Raw genomic sequence first — 24,319 nt, forward strand, 5'->3', positions numbered from 1 at the left:
GCTTAGTTCTCATTCTTGTATAGCGTATCTATTATAATAGTGAGTCACTCACTAAGAGCAGTGGACGCTCACTTGGTCTAGTGGCTAGCACGCCTCCCCTTCTGTGCGCGTGGTCCCGGGTTCGATTCCCGGTGGAGGTACTGTTGAACGATAAAAGTGGTTCGGATCCCACTATAATCAGTAAGTCCACGACTCCTTTTGTCATCCAGGCATAACCATGGGACGCTAAACTCAAAAACTATCTCACTTAGAGTAATGTTGGAGAAATATTTGATAATAGCTACATGCTATTATTGGGTAAAACTTAAATAAAATATAATTTATATCCCTGAGAGTTTTCAATTTCTCTACAATAAACACAATTGCCGTACCGAAACTTGAGAAAAGTAACTTCTAACTCTACACGATAAAAATTATTACACAAGCTGTTGTAAAAGGATAGCCTACTCTAAATTTTCATCTATGGTATTTATAAAACTTATATTCTAAACGTTAATTTAGTATATTACTTAAATAACACATAACTTTATAAATAGGAGAGTAAGAAATCTTATCTTTCTTATTGGCTTCTTATCTCCTACGAAACAAACAGCTTACTGATCCGTTTCTCTACGGGAAGGTTTGTCACTTGCGGAATGTTGTCCTTTTTTGATCCACATGGCAGCACACTTTATAACCGGAAAAACTTCCAAAGCGGGGCCATTAATAGAGATGAACATTAGTGACGACAGAGTTTCTATTACATTCTGTTCCTTAATTTCGTTAAGATAAGGTTCATCTAATTAAAGCCACCCTCACACTCTGCTGACGATACAGGCACAACATCAATTTTTGACATCAACTCTTTCAACAGAAACACCAACCGACAATATATTCTTGTTTTCTTTGTATTCCCTGAAGTCCTTCATTACCAACCACAGAATTGCTACTATCAGATAGGTCCATTTTCACAAAATCATATAGAGTTTGTATTTGTTCATCACCAAATAAGAGTAATTCGTTCTCATTGCTTGGCCACTTCTTTTGGTTCAACTCTTCACAAGTTTTTATGAAGTTGTTGGAGTCATTGAATCGCGCAACAATTTTATCAACAAGTCCCTGCAATAACTGTTTCCGAAACGATACGAAATTCTGTATTTCAGTGGCTGAGGAAGACTTAATTTCCAAGTCCTTAAACGTCATTTTTGCTTCGTATTCCTGTGTGGCAGATTTAAGATATGGCCCAGGTAAGTCTTTCATTGCACTTAGGGCACGAATGGTACGCTGAACTTCAGAATTTACAGTGATTGCGTTTGATGACCTCATTTGTAAGTATAATGATAATTGTTTGATAGTATCTAGAATGTCTTCGAACAAACAAATCTGCACGACAAAAGACCATTTTGACATTACTTCATACATTCCATGAAACTTAGCTCGAGCTTTTAACGAATATGTATCATCCGTACTACATTCATTAACAAAGTGAATAAGAGCAGAATAATCTCTCAATACAGCTGTGACTGTAGAACAGGACGAGGCTACCCCCGAATATCAAAACTACGACCAATTTTTTTGTAATTCAAAATGAAATGTCTCTGCAACAACTTCTAAACGCCGTTGATTCTTTGGACTTGCTGAGAAAAGGGTGTATAATTAATCCATAAAGGACTTAAAATGAAGAGAAGTTGCGAGCTCTAACTTGTGATTTAGGCAGTGTATTATAATTAAATTTGAATTAAATCTGTTCTTGAGAATTGATGCAGCGCCCTTATAGTGTCCCTGAAGATTTTCTGCACCATCAGAAACAAAAGCAACTAATTGTTTTTTTTTAAGATTTCTTCAGAAAGTCCATGTTGCCCTAAACACAAAATGATAGCATCTGTTATTGAACTACCTGTAAGAGAGGATAGTTCCAATATATCGAAGAAGTAATTGCATGCTTGCCCGTCAAACTAAGTACGAACATACATTATTAGGCAAGATTTGTTAGAAATTGTAGTACTTTCGTCTAATAAAATGCTAAAAATATTGCCTGAGTGTACAATACGGTTAATTAAAGTTTCCTGCATTTTCTTAGCTGTGAAATTAATTACATTTGAGCAAACAAGAATGTTCTGAATGTAGCATTTGTCCCATAGCCCCGTTAAGGTGTTGTAAAGTGCACATATCTTTAAAGAGTTTAAAAGGTTCATTTCGCTTACACAACAAATAAGCAGTGCGAAAATTATGTGAAGTCACTTCCACTTTCGATTTATTTTGCTCCTTCCACAATGACATACTGTTAGATAGATTTTAGTGTATCCCTTTGTCTCTTCCAAAACTCTTGCGCAATCTATGTGATAATTAAATTTCGCATGGTCTAATATTTTATCATTTAATTTTTTACTTTTTGCAACAACTCCGTTCACGAATTCAAGTTCCACTCGCGTGTTGCTGTTCTTGAGAACTCCGAGTTTTTGCACATCACTACAATACAAACAAATCACTTCCCCACTATGTTTTGCACTGAACCAGGATCGATTTTGCTTCCATTTTTCAAATCTTTTGCTTCTCAACACAGCCACCAATAACTGTACAAGTTTCATTTGTATCCACTTAAATTAACACTTTCTGAATTTTCTGAATTAATCGCGCACACATTACGTTGGGTCGGTACAGCCACACCTTTCGCTTTCGTTTTCCAGTTACTACTTTCTGAATTATTTGAAAAATCGATTTTTCCTTTTTGTCGAAACAATCTAAAATTGTTTTTTTGACGCTTCATTGTTTTTCGAGCAATGACACCACAACTTCGAAACACTTAATACTCCTACGGGTCCGACGACAATACTTCTTTACAAGCTCATCGGAGATGGCTATGAATCAGTAGCTTAACATTCATTAGAACGGGGAAGGGGATCTAGATACAAACAACTATTAAGGGTCTATGAAAGTAGTTATTTCCTTAAGTGCAATTTCTCTTAAAGCTAGATTTATCATCCTTATAATGAAATCGTATTGGATTGTCTTAATCTATGTTATCAAACACATACCAACTTAACTAAAAACTATTCGATATTGAAATCTCTTCTTAATACAGTGAAACCTCTACTAACGGACACCTCTATAAAGCGGACACCTCCCTTAACGGACATATTTTGTAATCCCCAAACACTGTAATAGGAAAAAACATATTAGCAAACCTCTCTAAAGCGGACACGGACAGTCTTTTCTGTCTTTTATAAGTATTATTTACCTCCGTATTACGGACACTTTCTCTAAAAATAAGTTGAAAAGTGTAGTAAAAATACATTTTTAGTAATTCATACATGTGTCACCAAGGATGCATTGTGACAACATTTTGCCTCTTCAACTGTCTGCTCAGCAATCCAAATGAAGCGTCTCTGTTTAACAACACCCTTATGTCCTTTGCTTGCATCCAACTCCCACCCAAGCTGTTTTAGACACAAAAGTGATTGACAGTTGCCCGCCACACGGATGACACGTTATGCTACTGTCCCGTTGGAGTCTCTAACCAACCAGAAGACAAGTTTAGTATTTTTTGCCCTCACGTATATATATTGTCTCAAAAAGGACACTTCAGGACTGCAATTACCCCACAAATTATAGCGCCATACTGAAAACGAAGGAAATACTGATAAGTGTAAAGTGCAGAGAACTATAACATGTTATTTCCATGTGTGCCCCGAACATAGAGTATTGGATGGCAGGGGATAATGCATGTAATCGTAAATACGTGATTCATGCAAAAATATTTTTTTCTAATTGTATATTACCTTGCTCACTAATTTACATAACAAAATACTGAAACCTCTTGAAGGCGGACACCTCTCTATAGCGGACAATTTTTGATTCCCCACGGCTGTCCGCTTTAGAGAGGTTTCACTGTAGAAAGATAATATATATATATGTAGATGTTTGTAGATGAAACTAGATCATCATCCGTTTGACTAAATCTGGTGACACGGGTTCTTTTCCAGTAACTGCAGACTCAAACATTTGGTGACCTTTCCACCCCCTTCAAGTTCCCTTGCATATTTCGGTCCCACCCCCGCCACCTTCTTGCGGAGGAAACCATCACTTTGCTTGGGAAAATAAGTCAGTGGCATCGGCTGTATTGCCAATTTGTCATTCAGTCGTTTGTTCTTGGCGAGTGAAGATCGTAGGCTACTTAGAATGGCTACAGTGCACAGCGAAACCCGCGAAATAATTCAATGTGGCAACTTGTCTGCATCCAATTATTGAAAGATCTCGGTCACAGCAACTTGTCCCTTCCCCTTTCGAGTGAGATACGGGAAAACACACATAGGCATAACACAAGTAGGGACACACTTGATTATTATTTATTTATTTATTTATTTATTTATTTATTTATTTACTAACGAGTACAAAACAGTTGAGATGCGAGATGTTTCATAAATTTTCACTCAAATAAGCAATATTTAGGTTAGCTACACAAAATAAGAATTGTTCCCTTTTTTCTATCTTCATGGCCATTCAAAAATACTCCAGAGGGGGAAAAAATTATCCCTGCCAGGAATAAAATTTTTCTTCTCCAGGGAGGGAAATCCTGGCATCCCCCCGCCAATTCGCACTCTTTTATATATATATAGGGTGTTCCAAACAACACCGACAACGTTTGGGAGGTGATTCCTGACACGAAGATAAGACGAAAAGTATAGTCCAACCTGGGTGCACAAATACTTTTGCAGTTATATTCTGCCGAAAACAGTAAAATATGAACTTTAAAGGTCAACAGCTCCACAACTTTGGGACCTACCGTAGTCGAATCAAGACTTCGCGTAGAAACTGATATGTGCGCTATCTAAAAATACATGTTTTAGAATTCTAAGGTACTCAGGCAACAATTTATATAGAGACAATTTTGCTACGGGCATATAATTTGAAGTACTCACCAACTACCTCTATAAAAATTGTTGCGGAAGTACCGCAGGATTCTGAAACATTGTTTTTTTGGATAAGGCGCATAATAGTTCCTAAATAAAATCTTGACCCGATTACGTTAGGTCCCATAGTATTGGATCTCTAGACCTTTAAAAGTTTTTTGTAATGTTTTCTGCAACCTATAACTCCGAAAGTTAGCATTTGTGTACCCAGGTTGGTCTATACTTTTCGTCTTATCTTGGTGTCGGGAATCATCTCCCAAACGTTGTCGGTGTTGTTTTGAAACACCCTATATATACGAGGAATGTCCAATAGTTATTATTCCTGATATAGAAGGAAATTTATTTTTCCTCAAAGTTACCCAATTACAAAGTGCCCTTCGTGCACCGGTTACACATTAAAAACAAAAAGTTGGTCAACAAGCCATTGTTCCTTAGCTTGTATAACAGCCGCATGTTTTTCCTTTTTTTACCTTGATGACTGCTCGTAATTTGGGAATTAATTATACGTATTAGTGTCCCGTGATAATGTGTTCGTGTTCAAGATAATCAATGAGGAGAATTACAGCACATAACCAGCACCTTGGCATCACAAAACACAGTGGCCATAACGTTACAGGCGGATGGTTGGGCTTTGAATTCTCATAACGGTTACGTATCTGGTAATAAAGTTCTCAGGATTCCATTTGAACAGGGCTATTATGATTTCTGATGCACGCACTCTTTCGCGCTTTTGATCCACAGTAAGTTAAATGTTTAGAATCCATCTTGCAGACAGTTTTTTTAACCCTAAATTTTTATTCATAGGAGCCTTGGTGGTACAGTGGTGAAACGTTCATCTCTGGTGCGTGGGGTTCCTGGTTCTATCCCAGCTCTCCCCAAGTAGGCGTTGTGATGGACAAACACCGTTGTGTGGGATTTCTGGGGGAGGGGGAGGTTTCGTTTTCTCTTACTTTCGTCATCTCACTATTTTATTCATTCTCACCATTACCGTCTCCTTTGGCCTGTATGGCATATCTGTGAGACGTAAATATTTCATTTTTTCATTTTCTAAGTTTTCATGCAAAATTATTTCTATTGATCTAGTGGATATACCCGTGGTCTCACTTATTTTGCTCATTGTTCTTCTGTCAGTCATTACCAGATCCACAATATTAACGTTCTCTTGCATACATATACTTGTTGGAGATGTCCAGCAACTTTGCCTGCAACAACGGAATCACGTGACGACTTTTTTTCGGCTTGATATGAGGGGACACTATCACCCAACATACTAACCATATCAGCGTACATCTCCGTCGGTGTTTGGCCTTTCACCTGGAAGTATTTGATCACGGTAGACACTTCAGTTTTATCCATTTTTACAATTTGGACGCACTTGCTGCCTGCCAAATAGAGAACACAACCAGTATCAATAACATTGTCGTATATTTTAATACATATACTTCTAAAGTTTCAGAGTACAGCATATTACAAGCACAATGTTTTTGTTTTCAGCTCCTTTTGTATCGGGTACAATAGTTGTAGAACACCCCTCGTATGCATATTTATTTAATGTGTAACTTTCACAGTAGTGGAAGCTCGAGGTCTAATTTTCAGTTGCAATATTATGTGAATATTTCCACATTTAAATATTTTTAGCAAAAAGATGGGCAAAACCTTTATTTGATGTACTTATTTCGGAGAAAGTATTATTTTTTCTATTATATGCTTTTTTAAGTAGATTGAACGATCTACTCAATATAACGTGCTTCCGTTATTTTTAGAAATATTTGTAAGGTAAAGGTTGTTTTTAACGCATTACTTAAAAGAAGCAAACATTATGTGAAAGATACTAACTTAAACCTAACTCTAATTGTGTGAAACTACATTTCAAGTATTTGGTTGATATTTAAGTTACTTATTAGGTTAGTGGCATTGAAATATCCACCCTAGATGCGTCGTCTCCAAAGGCAAAAAGAAAGAGAGAGAGAGAGAAGAAACCTACTATAGCTCGTTAATCAAAAGATAGTCATCTGCTACCACACACTTTTTAACATAATTCAGCCAACGATTGGATTCCATGGCGAAAAAGGCTAAAGCCTGCTATGCGAAGAAGTCTTCAACTTTAACGTTACACGGCCCGCTTATCAGGGAAGCTGTTTCCCCCCAAAAAGTGACCGAGATGCCAGAAGAGATTGTGGCCAGTGATATATACATCGGTGAAATACAGTGAGTGAGGATGAGTTTCATACTGCAACTCATGGAGAGCCTACATCGTCCTTTGTGCGGCATATAGGCGAATATTATCGTCCAACATGAGAACATCATGTCTGTTGACCATTGCTTGATACTTGCGGACAAGTTGGTGTTGCATTTCATGGAGTTCGCACTGTAATGATCTCCATTAATCATTTCACCTCGCTTGAGGGAGATATGATGGATCATTCCCACCATGGACTCTCATACCAGCAACAAAATCTGTGGTGAAAACTTTGTTTTGGAAACCGTTTAGACGTTGATTATGATCCAGTCATTGCTCTGACGATTGCCATAGAAGATCCATTGTTCCTGCAATACGGGAAACTTCCCCAGATATTCCTTACACTTATAGAATTGCACACTTCCAAACAACTATTCTTGTTGACTGGTGTTCAACACATGTGGCACCCGTGAGTCCAACTTTTTCAGCTTACCGTTTGCACAGACACACCGAACGACAATGCCTAACACGTCTGCAATGGCAAGAACACTTTCTGAGAGTCTGCTTTCCGATTTTTATGAGGAGCTACAAACATGATGTTGGTAGGTACCCACAGGGCTCATTTTTCAATGCTGTGTCACTGAAACGAAATTTGACAAACCAAGAGCAAGTTCCGACGTCCTTGTCTGTAACTATTATTTGTCGATGTCATAAACAGGACTGTGTTAGGAAAGGTGGGGGTTGAAATTCCATCCTTCTGCTCTATATAGAGGATATGTGCAACATTATTTTAAAATAGCTAGAAGACCAGTATCGCGTGTTGAAACCAAAATGAACGTTTCAACGTGGACTTCAAAAAAGGTTCCTGAAAAAATAAATTTATTATTGTACGGGCGTATTAAAGAATATTGCTGCAAGTTGCGTGCAAGTGTTCTGTATAAAACGTACTCACTTCATATATTTTTTTTCCAACTTTACCAATCAACCTTTCGACAATTATCATAAAATGATGAATCCGTCGATAGAGCTTAATCTTCATACAGTGACTTACTTCTCATTCTATGTAGTTTCTGAGTTACATGCTTCGAAATTCAGAGTTGCGTTATATTTAGAACATCTCGTAATTTAAGTATAAAGGTAAAGCTACGAAAATCCCATTTCTTGTTTTTATTAAATTTTTGTTTCACATAATAACCCATGTATTTACTAACGTGTGTAAACTAAAACATTCCGTAGGGATACAATAGCGCAGGAAGGACTATGACCAGATGGCATACTTTCAAGTAGATAGCACATGGTCAGCATGACCATTTCCAGATTTCTAGACTGGAATTTTCTACATAACTCATAGCTCTAATAGTCTCACGATGCTATTTGCACACCCCAAAATCCTCCGTCCAGTGAATCGATCCTTTCTTATTTTCAAAGAAAATGCCATTGTCTTCGTTACAGGAAATTATTAACAAATCAATCCATATGTTTAAATTATTGATAACAAGAAGCATATGTCATTCCTAAAAACCAATTATATTGTTCAACTCTTGTCAGTTGATGTAGATTTTTCCTACAGACTTATATAAATAAAAATGGCATAGTTTTGTGATTTTCAATGAATTGTTAGTTCCCTCATTAGCTTAGTGGCTAATACACATGCCTTTGGTGCACGAGGTCCTACATTCGATTCCCAGTAGAATATCGAACACCTCCTAGTGGTTTGATCCCACTTGAAACTGTAAACCTTTTCGTATATATCCCCTAAATATATCGCTGCTCTCAAAGGACGTAAATAGAAATCCATTACGTAATTGAAAATTCGTAATTTTATCCGTGCATCGTCAGGCAAAGTAGTTACTAGGGAATCATAAAGTTGAAGAAGTAAATTACATGGTACGAGTCAGAAAAATAGTTCGTATAGAAATTTCTTGCTTGATAACTTCTGTTCCTGAAAATATTAAACGGTCCTGAAAGTGAGTAGTTAAAAGAAGGTTTATGAACAAATTTCAAATCATAGTCACATCAAAATATTAATTCTCATTCTGTTATCTGTTAATATTGTTATATGTAATTCGTAAGAAGTATCTATTGCTTTTTCTTCATTGTTAGGTGACGGAAGATGAAGAAGATAATAAGAAAATATGCCACAGATGCTCTTATAAACTGGATACGTATTACGAATTTCGAGAAGCATGCAAAGATGCAGAAGCAAAATTACGAAGAACTTTCAGAATCAGAGGATCACAAACCAGGGTAATGTTTATTATTTGTGATTGTAATTATTTTATTACACTTGAAATGTAATCTTGTGTACATTTTTTTTTAAATAAAAAAATTAGAGTACACGTATCCATATTCAGTATTAGCGCTCAGAACGTAAACAATTATATTGAAACTAAGGCAAAATATCTATTGAAACCACTTTTGTCAGACAAGTTTCATAGCAATTATTATTAACCTGTAACTTTTTAGAAGTCGAAATAAACTTATCAGGTGCCTTTTAACATGCGATCACCAGTTAAACGCACACTCAACTCTTACCTTCTTTTATCTTCTTTTATCAATAACTTCGTAACCAACTGATTATTTTGAATGCAATTGTCTGTGTTATTCTGTGTGGATTATCGAAAATTTTGTTTAATTTAATCTCTTATTTTGTAGGCTATTCATAAAAGAATATACATAAGGTGAATACGCACTTTATTCGCATCAGTTTAACATACGAAACATAAAAAGATCCCTATCATATTTCATTTCCTTTTAGAGTACTGGAAACGAAATAATTATTGCAATTGCAAGTACTTTATATAAATAAACAAACTCGGGGTAGAAAGGTAGTCAGATAGCCCTTTTTTTTTTTCTTCTCTAGTTTTCAGTTTGGAACAAAATATATTACCTCTGTTTGTTAATAGGCATGTTGAAGAAAGTACACGAAAACTTACGTTTTATGAGAATAATAACCTCATTAAAAGCTCATATTGGTTAATGATGCGAAACACATTGAGTGAAAAATAATACATTATTATTTATTTTTATTTTTGAGCATTTTGTTTTGCAAATTCCAAAGTGTTTGATGTGACGTATTCTGTTAGGTTTAATAAAAGATATTTTGGGTAATAATTCGATATATTATTAAATGTGAAATTTGCATTTTTAAGTTTGTTTGCCAATGTAAAAGTTCTAAATAATGCACAAATAATAACATAATAAAAATTTATAAGACTGTTCCACTGGATGACTTAATATGACTCTTCAAGTAAAACAAATATTGCAAATTCAGAATTACAGATTGCTGATACAAGTACATATAATCGGGTGAAACAAAATCAATTGTATCCAAACCATTACATCATTGTTACAAGTTTTACTGAAGAGTAGAGTGGAATTTTCTTAAAATAGACAAGAGGAATATCTAAGAAAGAAATTGCCAATATCTTAAAAAGAATCATAAATAACTATAATATAAATTTAGCATGTAAAGTGGGAAGGAGCATGTAGATATAAAAGCTACTTTACAAAAGCAGCAAAAAGTATTGATGTTTAAGAGGTGTAAGTTGTTATCAGTAATATGGAACGAAATATTTCGATTTAGAGAAACAAAACAAAACAAAACAAAAAAAAAAAAAAAAACAGAAGGTAGACTTTTCAAAGTATCTAAAAGATTACATTATTTTAAAATTTTATATGAAATGGATTCATGTGGAGCACCAAATAAAAGAAGCTTGGTTTTATTAGGACGAAATAGTTGCAGTTAAATTTAGATTCTGGACAATTTAGTAAAGGAGGAGAGTATCTAACCAGTGCCTAAGTTCGTTGGCGAAATGGAAACAAAAAGCGTTAACTGATTGACCATTTAGATTAAAGTTGCTAACTTCAACTGGTAGTAGAGAATTCCTGCTTTTTGATTTTTTTTTTTTTTTAATATATCTTCCCATATTTTGAACAACTTTCTAGTTCCTTTCACAGCAAAACAAAGCTTTGGCTGGAAGTGTGTGAATTTCTGTATTTTTTTAGAGGAATTGTTACTAAAATGTGCATGCACTGAACTGAAGTGAAGATTTAATTTCTAAACAGTTTAACATCTGGAATTTATAATATTGAACATCTCGAATTTATAATTTTGAAGTTTAGTTTTTAGATGCTTGTAAAGTGAATAAAAATAACATCTTTTTATTCCGAGACTTCATTTTCAGTGGCATACTGGTAAGATAAATACGAGATATTGTTATTATTTTGCCACCCTTTCGTTTGTTGTTCACTTCTTCAAATCTGTGAATTTTAATGAAGAGTACATGTTAAACCAGTTTAAATAATGTTCAGATAAATAGATTTAAGAAGTGTATGGTCATTTTTATACCTAGAGATATGAAAGCATTACATAACTGTTAACGCTTAAAGTCCATGAGTATTCTTATTAATGTACACTATAGAATACATATTAATAAATTAAATAAGTATTAATCTTTTATCCCAAAAGAATACCTCTTCATTTACCATTTCAATGATCAATCGTCTCTAGAATCCTCATAACTAACTCCTCTTTTGCTGCTATTCCTTTTCTTTAATATTCATGCACCAGGAGAATATTCTTAAAACATCAAAATTAAGAATCTGATGACACAATAACAACTTTTTTGTGTAGATTGTAGGATTGTAGAACCACTAATGACGGTGAGAAGGTACGAATGTTCGAATTGTCATTTGTGGTACACTTACAAATAAGGTTTTTTTTTTTTTTTTTTTTTTTTTTTTTTTTTTTTTTTTTTTTTTTTATATATTCAAGTACCATTTAGATGCTTACAATTTATTTTTCAAAGATAAAACCGTAAAAGTGAAGATGTGAAATACAAGGTTGTACGAACTACACAAAAAAAGTGATTAGAATTTCGTCAGATTCTTAATTTTGGCGTTTCAACAATGTCTCTCTTGTGGATAAATATTTAACAAAGAGAATAACAGCTAAAGAGGAGTTACTTAGAAAGATTCCAGAGAAGGTCCAAATGATATGAAAGAAAATATATTCATTTGGAATACATGGTTAATACTTATTTTTATCCATGAAAATTCGTTTACTTTGATTCAAAGCGACATGTCAATTATAAACGTATGGTTATATCTTAGGTCCTTTCATAATTATTAATCGTCCTGCAAGTTGAACTTGGAGCATCTTTTCCATTTTATGGGCCGTTCACTCTATATGTACTAGAGATATTGTGGTCAGAGCTGAATATTATTGATCTAATGGAGCAATGCGATGGGATACAAGTTATTTTGTAAGAATTGATACTTAGATATCATAGATTGATGAGTCGAAAATAGTTGTGTGTGAATACGACATGAGTGAGACTGCAGCCAGTTAGAGAAATGTCCATAGATTATCTTTTTAAGATTTCGTGCTAGCGATGTGGACATCAGTCACAAGCCAGGAACCAGTCGTCCGGTTGTGATAAACACGGTACAGTTAAGGAGAGCGTGGAAGAATGAAGTCCACAGTATGTGAGCTAAGTGCGAAACTTACCGTTTCGCCAGTGACAGTTTTCACTATGGACATTGTTCTAGAGCTGGATATCTAGAATCCTCACACATTCACCGAACAGCGGTAGTTATGGTGTCTGGGAACAGTTTCTCTAGCAACGTAAGGCAAGCATGCCCTTTCTGCATTGGACTCTTACAATGAATGAAAAGTGGGTAAAATACGACAGAAAAAAAAAGTTTTACGTCCCACTGTTATGCCGGCTAGACTAAAGGAGACGGTGATGATGAGAAATGAAGAAATAGTGGAATGAAGAAAGTGGGAGGAAACTGGAGAACCCCGAGAAATTCACGCACACGGTGTTTGTTCACCATAAAGTTCACTTGGCGCGAGCTGGAATCGAACCAAGGACCCCATGCAACAGAGGTCAACGCTTTACCACTGAACCACCGCGGTAAAACAGAAAGTAAACGGCACAGTGATTAAATAAAGGAGAACCACCGAATCAAAAGTCAAAACCCATTTTGCAAACAAAAGATCCTGATTCCATGTAATGATTTGTCAAAACCGTAGTGTAATATGGGTTTCCTCCGCGGAGCCAGAGAATTACAATTCTGCCTGCTGGCCCATCTTACTAGAAGTTACGCACGAAGCAACCATCACTTGTCAGCCATCTGGTTCATATATTCTTCCAGGACGGGGATGCTTATGTGTCTGTTGAAAGAATACAGAAATCAACGCCTTTGGATACGATGTCCTTCCACACCCTACATGCTACCCGGATTTGGCCCCTTGTGACTTCCACATATTTCGCTGTTTGAACCCGCATCGTGAGGGGTAAAAGCATTTTTGTACTATGAAAACATGTTCGGAACCTTGTATTGATGCTGAGGTTAAATATGGGCAAACAATTTCCTGCATAATATATGTCTGTCTTTAATACTTGTAAAACCAATCATAAAAATAATAGTTTTAAAACTTTATTATAGAAAGAATACTACCACTAAAATACGAGAAATCGCTGTAGAAGTGTACAGAGGTAGTTCAGTCTACATTTGGCCAATTTCGATTTACCTAAAGATTTAGAAGAATCCATGGCGCCAGGTCCATAAGTGCTGGATGTGTTTCCCTTGGTTCCTAACAATAGCACGACAGCGTAATTTCCACTGTAATAGGCTTCTCTGAAGAACTGGGAGGGGCATCTTGTCCCATTCCCTTTGCATAGCTTTCCAGTTGTCACACGCTGTTTTCCCAAAGCCCGCTTCAACAATCCAAATCCACAATAGTCCATAGGGCGTGCGTCTGGAGATTTAACAGGTATCTCATTGAAAGGTATCACCTGTATACCACTTGCCTCCTCCATCTCCCTGTAGAATGCGAGGGACGATCGTGAGGTATGTGATGAGGCCTTGTCCATGTGAATGCGCACCAGATTGGCGTCATTTCCGTACATTGTTGGTATCTCATGCTCGTAGATCGTCCGCATGATCTGCTCCTGAAAATACTGCGAATTTATTTTGCAGTTCTTCGCCACCCTACGAATCTTCAGTTTACCTCGGTAACAGTAGCCAGTAATGACCATGAACCCTTTTGGGAAGGATTCTTTACAGACACGGACCCACCTTCTGAAGTTCTTGGCGCCTTTCTCTCGGTACATGATGGCTCTCGGTTTGCCGCAGTCGGAAAGGTAAATCCATGCTTTATCGAGCGTTACGACGTACATCCACCTATGTTTTGCCAGATGCCGTTCGTACAGCTTCCGGGCGTTACACTTTCGTTCCTTTTAGTAGGCATCCGTGAGAACATGGCCACGAGCTTTCATGACTTTTTCCAGCTTGAGTTGATGGTGTAACGTCCGGCTCACAGTCCCCAAAGACATGTCAAGACGATTAGCCATACACCTTTATGTTGGCGGATTTTCTTGCATTGCCATTTTGCGAAGTTTCCTCTGCATGGTGGAGGTGGCCTTGGTGCATTCCCGCTTCCTAGGTAACTTCGTTGGTGATCCAAATGGTGGAGCTTCGTTGCCCTTGTACTTTTTAATAACATTTTTTATTCCACTTAAACTGATGTTGCAACCATTCTTCCTGCACTGTTTTCTAATGACAAAAACAGTAAAGTGGGCGTAATAAAGAGCCGCAATATAGCCTTCCTAAAACCGGCTTAGTTTGGGCGGCATTTTGGTCACAGAGCGGAAACCCACACACTTGGAAACAAATTTAACACAACACTCACAACAATGGTCCTGTTTTGTGCGTTATTGTCGTCCGCGCGGAAAAACAACTCCGTTCCCAGAAGCCACTGCACAACACTGCAGGACGCCACGAGCCAGGTCGGGTGAGTCCATTCTGCCCGGGAGGGGGAAGGAACGAAATCGGCCAACCGTAGGCTGAACAACCTCTGTAGTTTAGGTATAATAACCATAGCTGTTCATTATGTAAATTCTTAGAATGTCTTAATATTTTCTTTTTTAGGCGGTCTCTAAAGGATTTGTTTCTGTCAACAAAAGGAAATCTGTCGACTATAACGAGAAATCCAGGTAAGAGTAATGCTTTCTTTACTGATCTTTCATTTCTAAGAAATTCCGTTTCGGTGTCAGTCATAAGACGGCCCAGAGTTAAAGATTTTGTACTGTATTTCTTTTTAATTGATAGACGCAGAATTTAATTACCACTATTGGTAGCCCAGTTTCTCTTGTTACCAGACAAATGTTCAATGGAACCTTTAATTCCAAGCTTGTTTCTCTGCTCATTTCGTCCATATATTGTTTAAGTTAAGTTTGAGATATGGATAACTCTGTAATATAGTTATGAATCCAATCCAAAGTATTGTGTGCACGGATATATGGACATGCCTTTACTATACATAGAAGTTTCATTTTCATTCAACATTGGACGCATAAAGAGTGTACAGCCCAAACGGCTCGTCCGATTTAAAAAAGTTCATTCATTTTAGATTGAAAACGTCATATGTGGAGACGGTTTCCTTTCGTACATTTTGTTGTAGCTGTGATAATAACAGAGTTACCGTATGTTAGGGGACTTTTGAGATACCCTGTATATATATATATATATATATATATATATATATATATATATATATATATATATTAATCTTAATATTCAGTTCGCTGCCCTGACTGATGTCCATAACAGTTGTTTTGGCAGCAAAAATGTAAGTTCACGTGTTTATGTTGTACTCTTTCAAGCGTTCGCTTGCATCACAGAACAGCCCTTTAAACACCTACTTTTATGTACAGTGTATTTTTAATGAATGTGTAAACCTTCCGTCGTTCTCTACCTCTTCCAGGTGGGCGGGAGTGATGAAAATATGGTGGTGGTTTTTAAGTTCTCTGCTGACGCGCGCTGCGTACGAGCAAGGTATAATGAATTTGTTCTGCTTCTCGCAGAAAAAAGACTTGACATATTTTGTGAATGACGAAAGAACTCCGCAGTACATTTTCGAAGCAGTGTGTTTTCTTTACGGTAGTCATATATAAATTATTATGAAGGAATAAAATAAAATACTTTTTTGATGGACTTGCAATTTCGATATTTAATTAACACCTGATGCATATTTACGTCCTTTTTGTAAGCATTTAGGAGACAAAATGAATATTCTTGAATTACATTTTAAATTTATTTACTTCTGACATGTTAGCATGGAAGTAAATGTGCAAAACCACTGATAAATATGTCCGAGGTTTGTAAATTTATGACTTTTTTGAAACTAGCATATATAACTTTTACTGATAATATATCTACACTTGCATTTTGTCACTTTTAAAGTAGTTGCCCTGAAGAGCCATGCAGCAATGGAGACTTTCCAGTCTTCATGACAATACTGGAACTGAGAAAGCGGGATGGCCTTCAACTAGTTGGTTAGAGCTGCTTTGATGTTTTTCGTCGTTCCATAACGTTGGCCTTTAAGATGTGTTTTCACAGTTAGAAAAAGATGAGTCACAGGAATCAAATTAAATGACTACGGAGGCTGAGAAGCCACCGAAATGGTTTTCCGTGCCGAAAGCTCCTCAACCGAATGCGCTGTGTGACAAGAAGTTTTGTCGGGACCCAGTATCGAAGTGTTTGAGATGCCTCGCCGCACGCGAGGGACTCGTTTTCTCATCTGCTCAAGAACTTCGCAATGAAAATATTTTAAAAAAGTTTCTTCACTGCACTTAGAGGTACGAATTTTTTAAAGATAAGCCCCTAAGTCAAAAAAGCAAATGAGCATGGTTTAATTTTTGACTTATTCATTCGCACTTTCTTCCGACGTGGAGAACTGGAAGTGTGCCACACTGCATTTTGTTGTTTGATTACGGGATCGTACTCAAAGATCCAATTCCCGTCACTTGTGACAACACTCCAAAAATCTGGGCTTTTTAAATCCACTCCAAAAGGTTGCATCACACTTCTTTCCTGTTGTGCTTCTGTCAGAAGTGAGATTTTTCGGTAGTAGTTTTGCACAGTTTTCTCATCCCCAGTTTATTGATCAAAATCTGATGGGTGGTGTTTGGTCTAAATTCACTTCATTGCTATTATTCTGTTGGTCAGTCCGCACAAAGGACACAAATTCGTTCCACATTAGCATCATTTCTGGCGTTGATGGCTTTCCAGACCTTTCTAATCTTCCACTTGTTCCCGGCTTTGCGAAAACTTCTTGAACCACTTAAACACCTGGGATCGCGATAAAGCGGTCGCCCTAGGTCTGTTTGATTTTTTACACACTCTCCGTCTTGTTCTACTGAAGTTCGAAACAAAATTTTATGGCATACTGTTGCTCGTAACTTCGTTCGCTTATTTTTGTGATACGGCACAACACAGTTCACACCACAAGTTCTATATGCCTTCAATTTGCGTCCGCCGTATATGCCTTCAGTTTGTGATGCTATGTGATAAGGATATTGGCTGAAAAATGATCGTAATGAAACACAAAGCGTTAATAGGCACACTCCGCAGTAAACATGTTAACACGGTAGACTCGTCATTCAGACTGAGGTTGCATGAAACATTGATGCCTGCGCGCTGTAAAGGGAGGGGACACGGAGTGTTGCCAATTCGTGAATTCTGACTCCAATCTCATTACTTTATTTACAGATCTCGTAAGTGTTACACTTGTAATCAGGGCCATATTTAACATTTAGCCGGCCCAAGGCGTTATAAAAATGCCCCCTTTCCCTTCCCCGTCTATCCTGAAATCAGTGAATGTCGGTGTAAAAAATTTGAGACTGGCTAATGAAACACTATGCTGATAAGATCTGTGAAGCACATGAATAATAGCGTGGATCAATAATAATAATAATGAAAAGAAATAATCTCGTTAGAGCAAGTTGCGGAGAAGTTGTCTTTGGGTTAGAGTGGTTTCCATGCAAAATTGTATGTTTTTTCCCGAACTCCTTACCCTACCTCAAGAAGGTCGAAGTTTTCTGCACCGAAAGTGGGCAACAAGTAGGTCACGAATTGCATTTTTTCCTTTTTTTGAATTAAGTATCGAAAGCAAATTCATATTTTGAGTAAAAGGTATGCCTTTTAAAAATATTATTGTTGTTAATGAGTCAGTATTCTAATGAGAAGTCATAATTACAAATATGAATCGTCTTATGTTTGTTGAATTTTTCCGAAATCCATGTATTTGCCACTCGTTTATTGAATTTCACTGCATTTGAGAATTTTCAATAATGTGAAGCAAAGAGCGAGCGTAACACAACACGTGACAAACCCAACATTGTTAACACGCGAGTGAATTGAGGCAAAATAGAGTGAACCAGGCAATACTACTAGATGCGAATTCGATTTTGGACCTGGGGAGAAAGAGAGAGAGAGAGAGAGAGAGAGAGAGTCAAACACACACAAAAAGTTCTTCACATCTGGTGCTACTTTTCGTAGGGGAATCTCAGACAAATCAGCAGCTATGATACTATGGTAGCAATTGCAGTTCTTCAGGATGCCGACGTTGTTACTTCGGAAGACCGTGTACATAATACATAAATAAAAGTTTGTCAGGAGAAGGAAGAACTAGCGTGTGATTTAATAAAAGACAGTGGTACGAAATTTGTACTTCGCGGACTTTATTTCGATGGACGGAAAGGAAAAATTTGGAAACGAATTCTACAGAAGAGATACAAAAAGAGCACTATGCGTTAATGGCAGAACCTGACTCAAAATATCTCGGTCATGTTCCGTTTCCAGGGTATGGAGACAAAATAGCGAAAATTATTCTCTATTTTTATTTATTTATTTATTTGTTTATTTAATAAAGTGGAACAGGCACTTCACGACTATTTCCATTGGGATGCGATGGAACTAATGTGAATACAGGTAGATTTAGTGGAGTAATGACATGTGTGAAAAAAAAAAAAAAGGAGTTGCAGACGATTGTGTGTCTATTTATAGGAATGAATTTCCTCTCCGCCATCTAGTTAAACATTTCGATGGGATCTACCGGCCCTAAAGCACTATTGGTTCGATTGGAAAAAGATTGACTGCCTGTAAAAAGATTACCTGTGGTTTCTTTCCAACCGATTGAAGTCCAGTGAGTCAAAACGATGATAAATTTCATAGATTTGAATGCCAACCAACAATACCTATGTAACGCCCACTTCCGCCTAGCCTCCTCCTTCCGAACCCAAGTTAAGAGCTTTAAAAAAAATTTAACAATCAATTTAAAAACTCAAACTGTCAATCTGGGCTCACTCGGATAAAGCCTGGCAGAGCGAGCTTACTGGGGTTGTCTCATATCACGAATCCACCTCGATGCAAGTAGCAGACAATCGATCCAATATTTCACACCAAACATATAAAACAAGGTAAACACTTCAAACAAATCAAACAGATAAAACAATCAAAACACAATGTTTCAATTTTTCATAATAACAATTTTATTGCAAATGAAGTGAGGGTGGTGTATATGCACTAAAACGTTTGAATAATACATATACACATTATTTAAATAACAAGTCATTTGCCATTATAGATAACTAAATTTTACAACTCAAAGTAAAACTGATCAAATTTCAATTATCTAGACTTCAAATAATTTGTACCAATTCCAACTGATTAATTTAATTTCTGGCATATGATTCCAAGTATTATTTAAGTTCCAAATTTCTTTAAACTTTTTTTTAGAAAGAATAGTAATTAAATTTATGAATTCTCAGGACAAACTTCAAAAATATCAAAACTGGAATTCTTCTCTGATAAATTTAATCCTGACCTCAATTCTCTATCGTTAAATTCTAGCTAATGAAATTTTGCCTATATCAGTCTTTATATATATATATATATATATATATATATATATATATATATATATATATATATATATAGAAAGAGAGAGAGAGAGAGAATAAAACCTGTCTTTAATAATAATAATTCAAAATTGGTTTATCCACTTTGAGCATTAATTAAAATACCAAATCTTGACCTTTTGATAACTGGAGAAAAATCGACTATATTTCATTTAATTGAATTTAAAGATTATAATCTCAATAAGAATCAGAATAAAGTAGCTGTAACAAAAACATGATCAAATAATGAAATATTGGATCTAGCGTTGATTCAAATGTCAAACACGTAGTTCCCGTTAATTTTTCAGCACTATACTTCGCCATTTAATTTGGAGGAATATTCGGATTAATTTAAACAAAAGCAAAGGTCCGCGAATTTTTCCCTCTATGGAACCAATTCTACAGACGACCTCACATATTAACATAGATCACGTGACACTACTACTTATTTAATAGAAATCAAATTTATCACTCACCTCTGTATAGCTTATTCGATTTTACCTTCAATCAGTCTCCCTTCAATAGAAACCTTGTCTCCTTTTTGACTGAACAGATAACCAACAGATAGAGCAATTCTTTGTTCAGTGCCAGTCTGATATTTCCTCAAAAATTATACTAAATTGAACTATCCCGACAAATTAATTATTCATGGATCGAAAGCTTAAGTATGGGCAATTCTGGCGATAAACTGGTCGAAACAAGGTCAAACCCAGCAATCGGACAATTGACCAAAATCGGATTTGTACACCACAAATATTTCTCTCTTTTTTCTATATTAAAAAAAAAAAAAAAATCCGAGAAAATAACAACTGAGAAAGTTATAGTAAAAATACTTTGATTTAACTCTTGGAGCGCTAAAAATAATGTAATCTGAGGGATTCGTAATCACTTTGTATTCACTGCCCTCTATGGCCACCGAAATCCCTCCCCGACTCCGTAATTTTCTTACCTCAACAAAATCACTCTTTTCTTCTCCAAATTCTTCTCGAATGACTACAAACTCATTCCAAATTACGAAATATTATAAAACTTTCAATTCACTAAGAATAATGAACAGTATTAAGCTCACTGGCACTGAACTTCGAGTTGCCCCACACTCTCCATTCAAACACATAGCCTAGCTACCACAAGCAAACGAAGCAGAGAACGCGACAACGAAACAAACCACCACGGTTATATCAAAGAACTAGTCAGCGCAAGCAGGAGTTACGCTGGCTGGTAAAGATTAACAAGTTAGGCTCCGCCCCCAAGTTCGCGCGCATAGCTCTTTCTCTCTTTCCAGTTGTCAATAGTTACAATAAATACAGTCAGTTCCTCCACCTATTTTTCCTTCTATCTTTCACTCTTTTTTTAACCTTATTAAAAAGAATAAACTTCTCGTTACATCAACAAATTATGTACATAATTATTAATAATTCTTGCCAAACAAGATATATATATATATATATATATATATTATTTTTGTACGCATTCATTCTTCGTCGATCATAGCATCTCGAAGGGATGGAATGCTACACCTACTAGACATTTTTGAGCTGGCTCTAGTGGCACGTTTGCCAAACCTATCAAAGGAAACCGCAGGACTTTATAATCTTGTTGGTTAATTACTTCGTCAAAATAACTATATCTTTACGTAACTATCCTTGCACTTGAAGAAGCGTTACGTTGACTGGCTCAGTACGTGATTTGAGTCTACACTCCTATGAACTTTGAAATTAAATTACACCCAGTATGCTGTGACGGATCCCAACACTTACGGAAAATCGTTGAATTGACCCGATTTCGTCCAAAAGACATGAAACAAGTTTTCCACTCATCCATATGTGTTAATGAATATTTCTCCCATGCTGGAAATCTCTTTTCATCCATGATAATGAACAAATAGAGCATCATTAGAACATTGGGGTGAAAACGTGTCAAGAAATGTCGACAACAGAAGAGACTTACGGGAGTTCACTGTTTCCGAAGTCAACTTTACATAAGTCGATTACTACGACATGATCGATTGGTTTTCCACTCAGATAACGAAACCATCGCTGACCAAGCCAATAACGGTGGACTAGTTTGCTTTGAGGAAAAGATCAATGCAGTCAAGATCGGTTATAAAATTACGTCGTTCCCGTACATCTCAAGCCTTTGTATGTGTAGTAATGGATGCTTCGAAAGTAGTTTGTGTACCTGAGAGAAGAGACGGTCACATCCGGGTGTAATCGATTCATCGTCTCTGTTCGGGCGGCATTTATTTGTAATCAACTTGGTATGGGGTCGCTGTTCGGGCTGCCATTTATTTGTAATCAACTAGTAATAGTCTGTCCTCCGTGGTCCTGTCAATGTGTATTTGCTGAAAACCTGGACTTACCTGAGTAGGACGTTGAAGGACCTCGCCAAGAAGGGATTTCAAATTGTTCCCAAATCACTCGTCGGTCTCAATGATGTGATGAGCATTAGGTGCCGAGAGGTTTGGATGTTTCGTCTCGAAAACCTCACGGACGATCAGACGGTCATCCAGACCATAACGCACACAAATATCATTCACACATACAACGAAAACACACTGGGTTAATGACACTATACTTATTAGAATACTATAAAAAAAATAACGAAGAGAAATGATCACAACACTCAACACTAAATACATATATAATTATTTCGTTATCACAATCGCACTTTACTTTTCACTATATTGTAGCCCTTTATCACTTTGATTTATATATAGAAAATTATAATTGAGATTTCACTATAAATGCCTTTCTCACACCATTGACGCACTTGGGGGATTAGCACTGAGGGAAAAATTGCCCGGATAATCCCACGTAGCAATCTAGTTGCTGCTCCAAACAATCCTGAAGAATTTAGATGAGTATTCAGCAAATTAAAAAAAAAAGTCTCCAAAGTGGAATGCTAATGTTGGAAGGCGCGTTTATAACATACGCACAAGGTATGTGAACCTTGGACTTCATTAGTTGGGGCTAGCCGCAAGAAAACGTCCTTCACCGGCTAATAGCTTGTGCCTCTTAACACGAAGTCATACTTAATTCCCAACGCGACGTGCGTGGTTACGGCTTCTAAACCTGAAGTCAAATTTTTCGAGCACAAAGATTCGAGATACGAGCTGCAATGGTTCACTGAAGAATGTTGGTAGTTCATTCTAAAAAACACTCAGTTAAATCACTTGTATGCACATGCAAACAGAATACGGAAAAGCATTTATGTTAATTTTAGTCCACTGGCCACGATGCACGAGACATTGCGATAACTCGGGCGTGTGAAAGTACAGATAAGGAACTTTAAAAGCAATGTGACTGGCTTCACTCTGGTCACTTGAACATCTGGTCAGCTAGTATTTCCATACATGATTAAAGAAAGCACTTAATTCAGTTCCAAATAACTGCAGAATATATACTGTGCATATTAATAAGTCAAGGAGAAACTCTGAGAAGGTTCGTCACTCACTGAAATGTTGTCACCAAAAAGCAATGTTTTAAATATATATATGAGAAAACAATGAAAGTCTTCTTTGTGTAGTTGCGTGGGAAGGAAGCAATTCCCACCGAAGAAAGAGCTTATTTGCGTTGCAAAATAAAGTACAAATCGAAAAAATAATCACTGTCTTTACGAAATATACAGAGCGTCCACAAAAAAACTTCTATAACCTGCTGGCGGTTATACGGGCAAAACCGGCCTCTAGTAAGCATATACTAGTATTTGAAACGAAGTATGTCATATGAAGACGAACAAGCTTGCTGATAGAAGAATAAATAACAGTGGGTTATGGTAGGTGAGAGGAACTCGAGTTGCAGCCACCTTCTCGTGTTAAGTTTCGAGTATTTTCCGATGTATTATAGGGTGAATCCGAAATCAGCTAAGATCTGCAAGCTCGATCCGAATAAGAGTCACTAAAGTATTTTTTTGTTTTATGAATTTAGAGAAGTATGGAGAAATGATATGCCATTAATAAATAATAATAATAATAAAAGTCTGCTTAAAACGGCGTACAACAAAACAAAAAAAAATTTACACAAAACAACATTTTTACACATGATGTTTGAGCCTTCATCGCTTCGGAACGTAAAAAATACCAAGAAAAGATGATGCAATTTATCACATTAAAAACATTAAAACTTATGAACTCTTGCTTAGAAAACAGTTTCTTCAGTATAAATGTACATTACAAACGTTCAAAATGGCAAAAATGCGGCCCGTGAAGTGCTTGTTGCCTACCTTCGGCAGCTGAAAACTTTGACCTTCTTGAAGAGGGAAAGGAATCGACCCAAAATCTTCAATTTTTCATGCAAGCTACTCTAACCCTGTGACAACTTTTCCCCAACTTTCTCAAACAAAATTCCAAAACTAAATAAATAAATAAATAAAAATCTACCTACCCTAATGAATAATAATATACGTTTGTCACAACAACGGAACAGTCATAAATTACTTACGCTGGCGGCTGGATAATAAGCTTTCAAAAGGTAATTCTGAAAGTTAACCAACAATGGATA

The 24,319-nt window shown here is 36.4% G+C and overlaps 1 protein-coding gene across 2 annotated transcripts in view; it reads left to right on the forward strand.

Moving 5' to 3' along the window:
- The window catches only part of LOC145680886 (uncharacterized), a 54,865-nt gene that overhangs the window by 17,443 nt on the left and 13,103 nt on the right, over window positions 1-24,319 (forward strand). For both annotated transcript variants that reach the window (XM_081752038.1, XM_081752037.1), the window contains exons 3-4: window positions 9,172-9,315; window positions 15,010-15,074. In XM_081752038.1, the coding sequence (XP_081608164.1) occupies window positions 9,172-9,315; window positions 15,010-15,074 (209 nt within the window). The remainder of the gene's footprint in view (window positions 1-9,171; window positions 9,316-15,009; window positions 15,075-24,319) is intronic.

The sequence above is a fragment of the Thermobia domestica genome, chromosome 3 (assembly GCF_964235325.1).
Source record: "Thermobia domestica chromosome 3, izTheDome1.hap1.1, whole genome shotgun sequence".
Taxonomy (NCBI): Eukaryota; Metazoa; Arthropoda; class Insecta; order Zygentoma; family Lepismatidae; genus Thermobia; species Thermobia domestica.